At 42.4% G+C, this 15328-nt stretch overlaps 1 protein-coding gene across 3 annotated transcripts in view; it reads left to right on the top strand.

Annotated features, from left to right (window-relative positions):
- The window catches only part of TNS3 (tensin 3), a 457447-nt gene that overhangs the window by 317233 nt on the left and 124886 nt on the right, over positions 1-15328 (top strand). For all 3 annotated transcript variants that reach the window (XM_077491841.1, XM_077491842.1, XM_077491843.1), the window contains one exon: positions 4385-5569. In XM_077491841.1, the coding sequence (XP_077347967.1) occupies positions 4385-5569 (1185 nt within the window). The remainder of the gene's footprint in view (positions 1-4384; positions 5570-15328) is intronic.

The raw sequence follows: 15328 nt of genomic DNA, 5'->3' as shown, positions 1-15328 counted from the left end.
GACGTAAGCACATCCTCGAATGCTTGCTTTGGCTGCAAGTTTTTGCAGGCGGCTGTGTAAGGTTGCAATTACACTTTCTTTAACCACTTACAGACCGGACCATTTTGCTGGTCAAAGACCAGACCACTTTTTGCGATTCGGCACTGCGTCGCTTTAACTGACAATTGCGCGGTTGTGCCACGTGGCTCCCAAACAAAATTGACGTCCTTTATTTCCCACAAATAGAGCTTTCTTTTGGTGGTATTTGATCACCTCTGCGGTTTTTATTTTTTGCGCTATAAACAAAAATAGAGCGACAATTTTTAAAAAAACGCATTATTTTTTACTTTTTGTTATAATAAATATCCCCCAAAAATATATAAAAAAACACTTTTTTTCCCTCAGTTTAGGCTGATACGTATTCTTCTACATATTTTTGGTAAAAAAAAATCGCAATAAGCGATTATTGATTGCTTCACGCAAAAGTTATAGCATTTACAAAATAGGAATAATTTTTTTTTTTTTTTTTTTTTACTAGTAATGGCGGCGATCAGCAATTTTTATTGTGACTGCGACATTGTGGCGGACACATCGGACATTTTTGACATATTTTTGGGACCATTGTCATTTATACAGTAATCACTGCTATATAAATGCAGTGATTCCTGTGTAAATGACACTGGCAGTGAAAGGGTTAACCAGTGGGTGGCAGTGTAGGGGTTAAGTGTTCCTAGGGGTGTGTTACTAACTGTGGGGGGGTTGGGCTTTAATTTAGTGAACACTGATCTCTGCTCCAATCACATGGAGCAGAGATCAGCGTCACTAGTTGCTAGGCAGAATGGAGAAATGCTGTTTACAACGGCATTTCTTCATTCGGCCGCTCTGTGAGACGATCGCGGGTATGCCCGCGGCGATCGAGTCCGCGGGTCCCGCGACTGGACTCACGGGGTCCCGACCAGCGCGGGAGCGTGCCGGCGGCGGCGCGCTCCCGATGGCAGGGTGGCAAATTTAAAGGGACGTACAGGTACGCCCATTTGCCTGCCCGTGCCATTCTGCCGACGTACATCGGCGTGCGCTGGTCGGCAAGTGGTTAAGTTACTAGTTTGTTGTAAATGCATCTTTTGATGCACAAGTTGGCTGCTGGTTTTGATGGCGGCTGTTTAAGATGGAGACTCATCTGTTGAGGCTTTTCCTTTGTTGTGGGTGAAGTTATGTTTTGCTGTTTCCCCCCCTCGTTTTTTTACACTGCTTGGGGACATCCCTAAGGTCAAGAATTAAAGGACCTGTATCTGTCAATGAATGAGATTTTTGTACTCGCAGTAAAATACTTTTCTCTGAAGTTCATTAACGGACACCGCACCCACCCCTCCTATTTGCACTGCTTTTTGACAAACTGAGCTGCAGGAAGCAGGGCTAGGGGTTTTCACCTCATCTTTATTTCTATGTAGTTTACGTATGGCTTGGTAAACAGTACGTGGAGAAAAATCTTTACAAATGAACAATGGAGAAGTCATTGTTTTTTATAATGATTAATTTAATTTTTCATTATAAAGTTATAATAGAATATTGCATAAAAAAGGGTATATTTAAACAGATTAGCAAGACTGGATGTTTTCCTTTCTTTTTATTTTTGGTTTAGTAAAAGCTGATCTTTGGGGAAAAAAATATATTTAAAAATTTTCTATGTAAATATAAACACTATTTATGCCTTTCCCTCATGGGCAAACTTTTCCACCTGTACAGTAGTGTTATCGTCAAACATCTGGTGCTGAGACCTACATTTCCAGCTGTAGTACAGCTCTAATAGTGGATTACGCAATCTTCACCTAAAACATCCATTCAAAAACATATCTTGTATTCTCTTCACTGAATACGAGGCATTCTGTGAATGGATGAGGTGGGGATGTAGTCCAAAATCTCCCCTCGTCCAATCACAGAACACCTTATCTTATGTGACAAGAAGAATACAAGATGTTTTTTGAATGAATTGGTAAGGTTGAGAGCGAGTCCACTATCCAAGCTGTACTACAGTCAGAACTGTAATTTATCACTTAGTTCCTGAGTTCTTAAATCTTTAATGCCTTCACCTAAAGCAGTTGTTCTCAACCTTTCTAGTGCCGTGACCCCTTGATAAAATTTCCCAAGTTGTGGGGACCCCTAACAGTAAAATTATTTTCGTAGCATAGGTTGTCAGCACCCAAGGCAAGGCAAGTAATTTGCACCCCTAACCCACAGACATTTAGCGCTCCCTGAGTCCCTTCCACTGGTACAGTATTAAAACCTCCTATGGCACATTGTAGGATGAACCACTCTCTCTCTGTCCTAATTTCTTGTCCCCCCCTCCATCCCTCTCTCTAGCCATCTTTCTTGTTCTTTCTCTTATTCTTTCTCTCCCATTTCCCTTTTTCTTTGTTCCTCCCCCTCTTTTCCTCTCCCTTTTATGTATTCTCTATTTTTATTCCTTCTCTTAGTCCTTGGTGGGGCGGGGGGGGGGGGGGGGGGAGGTGGGATGAGTGGCAGTGCTGGTGGAAGGTGGGATTAGTGGCAGTACTGGGGGGACTTCTGATCAGCCAACTTAGGTGCTCTTGATCAAGGTCATCTGCTGATCTGAGAACTGTAGTGGAGACTTTTAATGGCAAGTATAATCACAAGTAGTGTTACTCACTGTGTTTCCGACTTTGTGGTATCTCGCAGCAGTGTCACCTATGCCGAGTGATTAGGTTTTCAGCCCCTCCCACTTCACATTCCTCACCAGTCAGCTGACCTCTAGTCTCTGCCCCCCAGCCATGTCGTGAACTGAATGGGAGGCTGCGAAGAGGAACAGCCCAGGATTCGGTGACCCCTGGCAAATAGCCATTCGACCCCCAGGTGGGAACCACTGACCTAAAGGGATCGTGGGATTACAAGAGGATTTCCCCTTATGAATACCTTATCCCAGGTATTGCCCACTTACATTCTGTTGCAGCAGGAATACAGATTAAAGTGATATTAAAGTCTTCTTCTTGTTTTTATAAAAAAATAAAATGTTATACTTACCTGCTCTCTGTAGTAGTCTTGTACAGAGCTGCCCATATCCTCCTCTTCTTGGGTCCCTCTCCGGTGCTCCTGGCCCCTCCCTCCTGAGTGCTCCCACAGCAAGCAGCTTGCTGTGGGGACAGCCGAGCAGCTGCTCTGTGTGTCCATTCAGACACGGAGCACTGGCTCCGCCCCTTCTCTCTCCTCATTTACTCACTGACTTTGACAGCAGCAGGTGGCAATGGCGCTCGCTGTGTGTCTTAGCTAAGCAGGAGGGAGAGTCACGGACAGCCGAGTCTCTTGTTCAACATTGCTGAATCGAGATGGGGTTCAGGTAAGTATTAAGGGGGCTGCTGCACACAGAAGGTTTTTTATCTTAATGCAAAGAATGCCTTTAGAATAACTCTTTATTACAGACTTAAAGTAAGGTAGGGCAGGAGGAATAGAAATACCCAAAACTCTAAGGGACTCCTACTCGGCTAACAGTCACTGACAGGATGTCAGCTTCTTGGAACCTCGCACAACTTCCTCTGGAGTGTAGCAGCCCCAAAATAGGCAGTTTGAATATTTCTCCTTTCGAGCCTAGCGGCTATCTTAGACCCATATGGCCTCCAAGCACACAGCCTTCTCACATAGAGGAGAGATACCCTCTGGGCCTCAGCTCCAGTCTCTTTCCAGGCATACAGCCAGCTTCCAGGGGACCTCTCCCCACAGAGCCTCTCTAAAGGAGTGAACTGGCCAAAGATTCTTGCATTGGTGCTCAACCCGTGGCCCTTTTGCAGAAACTACAAGTACCATCATGCCTCTGCCATTTTTATTTGGGTTGAGCACCCATGTTAAAGCATTGCTTTCCTGTTTTGTCAAAGCTAGGCCCAACCCACTGATGATAAACTCACCAAGGGCTGTCCAGCTAATGGAACAGACAGAACTGTCTGTACGCACTGTATATAGGACTCTCTAGCACTTCAGTAGAGCTTGGCAGATGATACAACACAGTTTATCCCAATCTATATCTTCTCTGGCCTCACAAAAGATGTCCAACAAGGCCAATCGCTCTTTCTCATGGAATGTCAGGGGTCTGAAATAGTCTCTTGATGGTTTTACTATAGTTTTAGTATTTGACTATATATTACTAGTACATTTCTTACATTATTACAAACTTATTTTTTCAGTTTCTTTTATACATTTTTGTTTGAAAAAATATATAAATACTGGCCCACATAAAGTGAAATTAAGTTGAATTTCACCTTGTATAGTGGCAGAGAGTTCTATATCTACAGACACAAGATCTAGGTGGAAGTTCTCATTTATGTGTTTTAGGTATGGGTGCTTAGGATGTCTTTCATGTGGCGCACGTCACATATTTACATTTTCTTGCTTGTTCTTACAGTGCCTCACAGCCAGAGACTTACAGATGGAAGCATTTATTCCAGACTAGGAAAAAAAAGCCTACCAGATGGATCTCTTGCAGTTACTGATCATGGGCTTTCATTGAAGACCATCCTTGATAACACTGATCCCACTTTTTCTGGCAGCAGCGATTCTGCCCATTCTACAGATTCCATTAGGACAAGAAGTGTGCAGAATATTAGATCCCAAATCAAACGAGATCTGAGTTCAAAAGAAAAGGCTGAACTGGATCAGTTATTAGGTGGTTTTGGAGTGTATCCACCTTTATACTCACAAGAGGATATGACTGATGTGCAAAACAAATATAGTGGAACAAACAATGCTGTCCCAATCCAAATTCATGGAAATGGAAACATGAAGCTTAGCGAGAGAGAAACTGATATTTTAGATGACGAAATGCCAAATCATGATTTGCATAGTGTTGACAGCATAGGTACTTTGTCATCCTCTGAAGGGCAACAGTCTAACAACCTTTTATCCTTGCATTTAAGCAGCCATAAAAGTAGTCAAAATTCATTGCTTTCTGATGGTTGTTACAGTAACACTGCAGATGAACGCAACTATAACATCACACCTGACCTGGGAATTAACATTGATCAAATGTATGAAAAGCCATATAATATCAGAGAACCTAAACAAACTCAACAAACTGCATCTCAAGTACCTCCTGATTTACAAAGCAACTATTCTACTCAAACTTGGGTGCATCAACAAATGATCAGCTCTCATCAATACTGTTATGCCCCTGCTAATGAAAGTCGTTTTGGTATATCTCACACTTTAGATTCATCTTCTAATATGCCCAAAACGTCAATACCTCTTCCTATATCTAATACTGGATTTGGCAACAGAGATCCTGTACAGATGAGCACTTCAAAGTCTACACAAGATGATGGGCCTGGAACTTTCCATAATTTATTACTGGCACCAAAATCATCAGATTGGATAGAAGAAAAGAATGAAGACATACCTTCCTCTCCAACACTGGATATTGACCAGTCAATTGAGCAACTCAATAAATTAATCCTGGAGTTGGATCCAACTTTTGAGCTAGCACCTGTCCAAACGGTTTCTAATACTACCGGTGCAAACAAAATTACTTCCAGTTATAGCATCCTTTCTTCACCGTTAGATGCAGAGAAGAAAAGAAACCTCTTTAAAGAAGGTAAGAATTCTTTTGTTTCATGTTTATTCATATTCTAATGCAATAGCCTTTCATATCTTTATTTTACTAAAAATATAAGCAAAACCAGAATGATTTTATGAATTCAAAATTAATAAGCTGTGTGTGAAAAAAGCATTTGAGTAGTCTGTCAAAGCTTGTTTTATGATGCATTTGCTCATAATCTCAATTAACGAATATTTTGCATACCTGTTCCAGTATATTATAGTGCAGGTAAGTTTAAGTGGTTAGCACTTCCACCTAGCAGCACTAGGGTCATCGGTTCAAATCTCGACCATGACACTAACTGCTTGGAGTTTGCATGTTCTCCCTGTGCCTACGTGGGTTTCTTCCGATTATTCTAGTTTCCTCCCACACTCCAAACACATGCTAGTAGGTTAATTGGTTCCTGTCTCAGTTGGCCCTAGTATGTGTATGTATGAATGTGAGTTTGGGACCTTAGATTGTAAGTTCCTTGAGGGCAGGAACTGATGTGAATGTACAATCTATTTAACCACCAGAGATCCGCGCTATAGCCGAATGACGGCTACAGCGCAGACCTGCATTGCCGGAACTACGTCCCGTGCACGAGCGGCCTGCGCGCATGATGCGCTCTGTGATCAGACTCGCTGGATCACAGATCAGATCAATGACAACTGATCATGTGATGTCAACACAGCCAGCTGACAGCACAAGGAGAAAAAAAAGGCCGATCACCGGCAGCAGTGAGAGGGACATCAGTCCCGATCACTGCGATGCGCTCCAGCTCCTCAGTGCCCACCTGTGCCGCCTACCAGTGCCCACCAGCACCACCTGTCAGTGCCCACAGTACCATCTGTCAGTGCCCACAATCGGTGCCTGAACAGTGCTGCACATCAGTGCCACCTACCAATTCCCATCAGTGCCCCCTATCAGTTCCTATCAGTGCCATCTATCAGTGGTACATATCATTGCCCATCCGTGCCACCCATCAGTGGCATCTTATCAGTGCCATCAGTGCTGCCTTATCTGTGCCCATCAGTACCGACTTATCTGTCCCCATCAGTGCCGCCTTAACTGTTGCTATTAGTGCCCACCAGTGCAGCCTATCAGTGCCCACGAGTGCCACCTCATCAGCGCATATCAATGAAGCAGAAAAATTACCTGTTTTCCAAATTTTATAACAAACTATTAAAGGAAAAAAATAATAAAACAAAGAAAGAGTCCACTAGAAGTCCCTCTAGTTGGATGGTGGGCCACCGGGGCTCGGAAATCAATCCTGTACAAGGAGAGTCCGCAATCAGCTGTACTTAAAGGAGTGGTAGAATCCAGACAAACAGATATGACGAAATACTCTTACCAGAGTTGATGGACCTGTATGTCAGCGACACCAGATCTTGTAGGCATGAAACGATAATCACTTAGGGAAGACTGGCTATATGAGGTCTTTCGCCATCCACAATCGTCAGGGAGGTTCGGCAGGCCAAAGCGCAGACACCAAGGAAATCCAAATGTGTGTTTCTCAAATCAATCAATGCACACAGGGGGCAAATAGCATGTAAAAACATTAAAAAAGGCAAGCTCCCAATAGTGTAGATCTGAGAGTAAGAGTTGGCGTTTTTATTTGCAAAAAAATGCCAAACATACAAAATGATACGGAAAAATAAAAAATTGTGATCACATGATTTAAAAAGCAATATGGCTTCTTATGCTTCCCATATGCTTTTTAAATCATGTGATCACAAGTTTTTATTTTGATTTTTCTTATAATTTTGTATGTTTGCCATTTTTTTGCAAATAAAAATGCCAACTCTTACTCTCAGATCTACACAGAACTCTGTGAATGAGAACGACAAGTACTGACATCCTTTGCAGCTGTCGGTTTGTAGTTCTCAATGAACTACCAGGGCATTGTTGAGCACTCTAGGTAGTTTATTGAGGCTTCCTGTCAGTGTGTAACTGCCTGCTCGTACAAGGTATGAGCAGACAGCTTATACTGACAGTCTGCAAGAGCCCTGCATTGCACCCGCAATCTGCTGATTGCAGGTGCAATGCTTTGCATGCTCCTAGTTAAAAAAAAAAAAAAAAAATCATAAATGCATATTTTTTTACCTGCAAAAAAGATGTGCATTTATTTATTTTTTTACAAAGGTGAACTTCTCCTTTAAAAACACTACCTATGGGTACTAAAAAATAATTGTTGACCCTGCCATAAATCCAGTGAGCTTGTAACTTTCTGTAATAAGCTGACAATGCTGCACCTGATTCCTAAGCAGTGTTGTCACCCCTGCATGATTTCTCCTAGGCTTGACTACAGAACACCTCCCCTCCACATGAGCCACTTTACAGCATGGGATAGCAGGAGAGTACACAATGAGGGGCTACAGAAATAAGGAGATGTGGAGACATTGGCAGCTGCCTAAAAGAAGTTAGGAGTTCACTGTGGGTGTCTGGCAGGAGCAACAGGTATTTTCTGTTCTTGCAGTGTTTTAGAAAACAAAACATGTATTACAGTGGTATGTATGCATTTTTTTGGTCAAATATACTTTCAAAAGTTGGAACCTGCAGTAATGGAAGCAGTTTAAAAGTTTCTTCACAAATTAAGGTTGGCCATACAAGGAGCTAATTTCTTTCCCACAACCATGGGTTGCAGGAAAGAAACATACTCAATTACCCTATCAACACAGTGTTGATGCGGGAATCCCTCCTGCCATTGTCTTCTCCTGATGGGGGAAGCTATCCCCATAGGGAGAAGACCATGATTATTGCTATTGGCTAGAGCAGCTCCTAGCGATAATCACAGGTAAAACCCGGCATGCTGCTTGTACCCAAGTTGATCGATTGATCGTACAATCAATCTGCCCATACACAGATTGACTCTCAGATTTAGCAGGAACCGGCCAAGATTTGAAATGTTTAAAGCCTGCCTAATAGCAGTAAGAACAACTTCTTGGAACATAACCTAGCAAGTGATTTTATCTGTAGAGAAGCCAGAAATCAAGAGGATTGCATTTATCCATAAACCAATACCTGTCTCCCTTTGAGGACAGAAGAGCTAAATGACAAACGCTTAATTAGGAAAAACATTAGGAAACATTTTATTGTTTGTTGATTAGGGCAAACAAATCTTACTGCTTAGATATCATTACCCACTTGAAAACTTATTTTGATATCAATAAGGCAGAGGACAGCACCCGCACCAAAGCTTCTGTGTGGGGCATTTTGATCCAGTTAGCATCAAAAATTAAAAAAGCTTGTGATGAGGTGCTCACTGCTAAGACTAGAGAATATGAAGCCCTAGCTACCCAACACAAACGTTCCCCAAACCCTGACTTGTTGATCAAACCTGAATAGGCCCATATGGAGCTTAATATCTGGCTTACCACAATGACAGAGAAACATTTACAGTGGACCCACCATAAGTTCTTCACCTGCCATGATTGACCGAGTTCGTTGTTAGCACATAAGCTTACCCCTAAACAGTCACACATAACTCTTTCAAAAATTAGACTCTCAGGAGGCAACCTTTCCCAACATCCCCAAAAGGTTCTTAAGGAATTTCAAGATTTCTACACTAAATTTATACAACCCATCCCAGGGTCACGTTCCCGTTTCCATTAATGACTTCCTGAATACCTTATCTCTGTCATCTCTCACGGAATCTCATAGGGAACCTATGGACCAACCAAATACATAACACTATTAAGATATTATTGCATAATTCACAGGGCCCTGATGGCCTCCCTATTAATCATTACAAAAAGTTTTCTGAATAGTTGGCTCCTCATATTACTCTCTACTTAAATTTTTGGCAGGATGGCGGAGAAGCTCCTTTAGATGAAAATAGGGCATACATCAGTGTCTTACCCAAACCACACAGATTTCATGGACATGGCATATGTTGTGGACAACAAGAGTATAAATGTTCCTTGTTTGCCAACGATGTCCTCATGTATGCCACAAATCCTCAAATGACCTTATCTAATCTACTGGCTTTGTTGCATCAATTTGCTCAGCTCTCTGGGCTTTCTTTAAATACCCAAAAAACTACACCCCTTAATATGACTTTATCTCCCTCAATGATGTCGACCTTATGAAATACTTCTAACTTTCAATGGACACTAAGCTCCCTCCCATATTTAGGCATCCAGCTAACACCCCCTCGATCGACACTCCCTACAGGGCCAATTATCCTCAACTCTTCCATTGACTCCAGGAAGATCTTTAACGATGGGCAGATTATGACTTTTCTTGGTTTGACATAATCATTTCTATTAGGATGACCTTTCTACCCAGAATACCTTATTATTTTAGGACTTTATCAATTGCAAGGGGAGATCTACAGCGATTATAATCAGACGTCCTTTGCTTTATCTGGGGCAGTAAGAAACCTCAAATGAATAAGCTGACATTATATGTCTCGAAACCGTGTGGTAGGCTTGGCCTCCCTAATTTACAAACTTTCAAGCTGCTTAAATAACTCAGCTCTCCTACACAAGGGCCAAGGGATCTACACCCCTCTGGGTCTCTATTGAGGCTCTTTTGTGTGACCCTCTTGCCATTGGCTCCCTATTGTGGCTCCCTAGCTGTCTTTATCCTCCTATTTTGTATCCTACCCTGTCTCATTCACTAGTGGTCTGGGATGGAGTACGACATCGCAAACCTCTGTCCTCCCCACATACTCCACTAGCTCCCATGTTCTGCAACCCTGATTTCTCCCCAGGATGACTCCAATGCCATTCCTATGGTGGCTGAACAATGGGCTTTTTAGTATAGGGGACTATATTAATGGGAATCAACCATACTCGTTGCAATACTTTAAAGACACATTACAGATGCCCTCTGGTGAACTATTTAAGTATAATCAGCTTATTTATTTTGTACTATCTAAACTTAACCTGTTAGACCCCTTACACTTACAAATTTTGTCAAATGACGGGTATCTACGATATGTGCTACCCTTACGGACCCGATTGCTAAGCTCCTTTATATGACTCAATGGAAAGGGGATTTGAACGCCACGTTTGAATTATCTGATTGGCAAGATATTGCTTATGCTTTATCCAAAATATCTATTAATACAACTGCAGCACTGACCCCCGGAGCGGCTGATTATTTTTGGGCTTAACGTTACCTTCTCTACCTCGTGTGCGTTTAGGGGTTTCCCGAGGGTGATGGCCTAATAAACTGTAGAGACTGACACTTGAATCCACTTTAGGGATTTTTATTTGCAAAACGTTGAACAGAACACAGTCTCTCAGTAAGGAATAGAGGGTATGGGTAGTAAAGCTCAGGTACTGGAACTGCTGACACTTGAATGTCTCTCTCTATCCAATCCAGGGAATAGCCATTCGCAACTGGATGTTACAGCTATCGGATAAATACCCTTTTTGTGGACTTAGCAACCGACAGGTGATTCAAATAAAGCATAGTTTCTGCCACAGACTTGGTTGTAGAACTTTAGAATGAGAAAAGTCTCTGCCACAGACTTGGTTGTAACTAAAGGATGAAATTACCATAAGAGTGTGGATTCACCTGGTGTCCTTTCCAGCTTAGCTTCCAGGCTCTTACCGAGCAGCTAGCCCTGTGTGTAGCCCTCTTCCAAAAAGTCCTCCCCTGGTTGTGTTTTCAGTTGCTGGGCCTCCCCAAAACCGAGATGGCACCAGACCACCTTGGAACCCTCCTTACAGTTACTGTGCCTCGGGCTAGCCAGCCCAGAGGCTCAGAAAAGGATTGATCCGCACCCCAGGCCATGAGGGCCTCTGGGGGATGGTCAGGGGGACCAGGACCAGGGAGTCAGAACATACTTCTGGACCGGAACCTCGAACCACGTGACCTCAGCACCTTAAGTACCCTGTCCTGGAATACACAGCGAGACAACGCACCAACTGATTGGCTCCGAGAGAGAGATTGGTACCCAATGCATCCAACCACACTGCGTTCCAATGCCTGCCAAAGGTGACACCCATGTCCAGGCAGAACATAATACAGTCCAGCCAAACTGATACTGAGACCATAATTTACCACAATTAACCCTAAAACCCAACTATGGTCTTAGGAACTTTTAAATTGACAAAATTGCTCTTCAGGAGCTCGGCGCTACACAACACTAATTGAAGCAAACTATAAAACACTTCTATGTTAGTGTTTGGTCCCGACCAGAGTCACAAAGTTGCATTGGTCTGCATCACCCCCCTGCTTTAGACATTGTCGCCAGATGGGTATGATGTTTCATTTTTGGTAATGCACTGTAGTCAGAGGCGGCTCTAGGCTTTGTGAGGCCTTAAGCAAAACTCCCTCCCTTCCTTCCTTCCTTCCTTCCTTCTTTCCTTCAACATTTTGAAGCAAAGGCACTCGGTGTGGATACCCAATTTCACATCTTTCCATAATTGTTCAATTGTGCCTTAATTGACATTGATACTTTAATAAAAATATTGAAAAGTAAAAAAATAATTAGGGCAGCAGTTTTCACCCTGGAGAAGGCGTGCATGCCAGTACACCAGAAGGTAACTTAAAAAATGTTAATGGTGGTGGCACTGGCATAACTGTGTCTGGAAGTGCATATCTAGAACATGCAGTCCTCAGATCAGTGCTGCACTGTGCAGAGAGGAAGCCTTCTAACCCCCGACTTCCTTTGCAGCTCAGGTCACATGATCAGAAGCATGGAGTGAGATAGAGGCTTTCCTCACTGCCTGCCTAGGCACTGCGCTTAGCTGAGATGTCAGTGTATGTGCACTGGTGCCGTGCTGAGAATTGCAGTGCACTGCTGGAGTCTCACTCCTCCCTGAACACCAGCCATCTTAGGGGAAAATGCAGGGATACAGCTGAGGGATGTACAATGATAAGCAAACAATCTGCTCCACCTCCTAATCTTAAGACCTACTGTAAAAACGTCTGCGAGAAGAGCCTGGCAGGTCAGTCACTGAGACGCAATGCAGTGAAATGATGTCTAAATATTCCAGGCCTGATGTGTTGTCATGGCTGTGGTTTTGTTTAGTTTGTGGGCCTTCTCTAGGTGACCCATAATTCTCTTTGCATTATAAGTATAGGAGACCAGTTCTCTCCCACTCTACTTTCCATTCATAGACCCTCAGGATAATCATTAGGACCTATCCTTTAAACCCCCCAACACCCCCCCCTGCCCCCCCCCCCCCCCCCCCCCCCCCCACACACACACACACACACACACACACACACACACACACACACACACACTGTTTTAAGTGCAATTTGGGCACAACCACAATTGGGTGTTCCTCCCTCTTGAGGGGTACAATTTATGGAAATAGGCTGCCAAGGGTACACAAGTGAAAAGAAAACCCAGAACCCAGAAGATACCATGATTTAGAGAACACTAGATACTACAAGTTATAAGAATGTTTCCAGCATTCAGTGACATATATCAGTTAGTTGCCCTTATACTCTTTAAACAAAAGAACAGGTTACATATATTTCGACCAGATTTCCAGCATTTTAAATTACTTTATTCATGACACTCCCACAGCTATTTTGAAGCTTGTTTGAAGCAGTGTTGTCCAAAGTGTTGAACAAATTCAAGGATCTTCTAGTGATCAGTAATTCTCTGCAGTCCCCCATAACATATTGGTTCAAGTAAAATATTAGAATGGTCATTTGTCTTCTAATGTCTGAAAATCATGGGTAAAAATGTGTTTGTAATACAAATCAGTGCTGTCTAACTGGGTGGTCCACATGGATCTCCACCTGTCTCCCAGCTGCAGACAGAAACAGAAAACTTTAACATACTATTCCTTCTCACACACATGCAGCTCTTGTCCTATGCTACAGAGATGTCAATAGAAGAGACGTGATGTCTATTTGACTTGGGTTCTTTTTCCTTCCCATGCATGTTCATCCAGGGGACATTAGAATCAATTTTATATATATATTTATATATATATATATATATATATATATTATATATAGGTGTGCATGTCCTGTGTTTGATGTAAGAATTAGTTACTTCATGTGGGCATATTGATTATGTGTACGGTGACCGTAATCACAGAGCGTTTCTGCCTCGGGATGACAACGATCACATACTAGCACTTTCACAATTAAGGGAGCAGAGTGTGTCTGCAGAGGGCAAATTGCACAACCTAATAATAACAACATACATGACACTCTGATAATGCATGAGGTGAGAGTGACATTTGTTGCTGCATAGTGTGACAGAGATGCTGGCACGTTAATCTTCTACCATACACGGTGACTGTTTACAAACACATTGCATTTGGGTACAGTGAAACTGCACTGGGAAGTGTGGGAAAATTAAGATTCAAAATTTGCAATGTATGATTCCTAGAATAACAGGTGAATAAAATTAAATGGAATGTTTTTAAGAGTTATAAAGGGTCACCTGTACCAGCACTCTTCCCATGAGCTGCATGAAGCCTAGGCTCAGTCACGACCAACTAAAATCCATACTTTGCCTGAAATTATAACAAAAAATAAATAATATATATAACAAATAACCAGTGCAAGTTACAGTTATACTGTGAGTACATGTAAACAATAACCTTACCATCAGACTGACCCAAAATTAAACTTAAAGGGCATAATCCAAAAAATGCAACACAAGTTTCTGACAAGATCCAACCACCAATAAAGCTGTGACAAATGATCACAGAACAAGTGGGTGGGCAAGCAACATGTCTGGAGGCGTCAGGACAGTGGGATGCCTCCGCGTAGTCTTTTTCTAGAGTGTACGCTCCGCACATTCACCTCATAAAGGTACTGCAGCTTCCATCGTGACCATCTCTAGCTAGATTCACAAGTCATTCCTCAAACCTAGAAACCTTTAGATACCCCTTTTCCTATCATTTTTCACTCTACTAATGCAGTAAGTTCTTTCTGGGCAGGGCATTTTGTCACCAGGCTTCAGTTTCCCAAATTTGCAAGGCTGCACATGGTCAACCGTCAACAACTACTTCAAGTTCCAAATAATGAATGTAGCTAACTCAAGGGATTCTCCCGTTGGCTGCAAGTTCTTGCAGATGAGTGTGTTATCAATCCTTGATTTCTCTTGGATGCAAAGTCTCACCGTTTGCAGCCTGTCATTCATTTTGCCAGTCATTCATTTTGGATCTGCTTTTCAACATACCACAAGTCATGAATTTTCAGGAGCTGCATTTCTCAATAAAAGAAGATTTTAAGTTGGGAAAGTTAAAAACCTTTTAAGGCAGTTTCAAGCAAAAATAAGTTAAAGTGGATGTAAAGCTGATTCATGAAATTTGAGCTGGGCACATATATCTGCAGTGTTTTTTAAGCTCTCTTCAAAGCACTAAGTCCCACAGCTTTGTCCTCCTCCGTTCCTCTGTTCTCAGCATGATAACTTTTGACAAGCTCTCCGAGACAGGAGATAGAAGTGTGTGTCATGGGAGGTTGCTATAAATAGATTAGCAGACTGCTAAACTAGTCACAGCCAACCTCTGCATGTGTGGGGAGGGGATGTTTTCTCCAATCGGCTGTCTCACGGTGTCTAGCAATATTCCCCTCCTACAGGGGAACCAGGAAGAGAAAATTCTAACAGTACATGCACTTTTTAAACCAAGGTGAAGACAGCAGATATACATGTAAAATGTATTTAGGGAGATTTGTTTCATCTCTGTGTATCATAGTTGCATAGTAGGTGAAGCTGGAAAAAAGACACAAGCCCATCAAGTCCAATCTATGTGTGTTAATATATGTCCGTATTACATTGTGTATCCCTGTATGTTGTGGTTGCTCAGGTGCTTATCTAATCGTTTTTTGAAACTAAAGATG

This window comes from Lithobates pipiens, unplaced genomic scaffold, assembly GCF_037356315.1.
Source record: "Lithobates pipiens isolate NorthernLeopardFrog02 unplaced genomic scaffold, aLitPip1_a1.2 Scaffold_19, whole genome shotgun sequence".
NCBI classification, from domain to species: domain Eukaryota; kingdom Metazoa; phylum Chordata; class Amphibia; order Anura; family Ranidae; genus Lithobates; species Lithobates pipiens.
The sequence above is the reverse complement of the archived record's forward strand: the minus strand, read 5'-3'. Positions and strand labels throughout refer to the sequence as shown.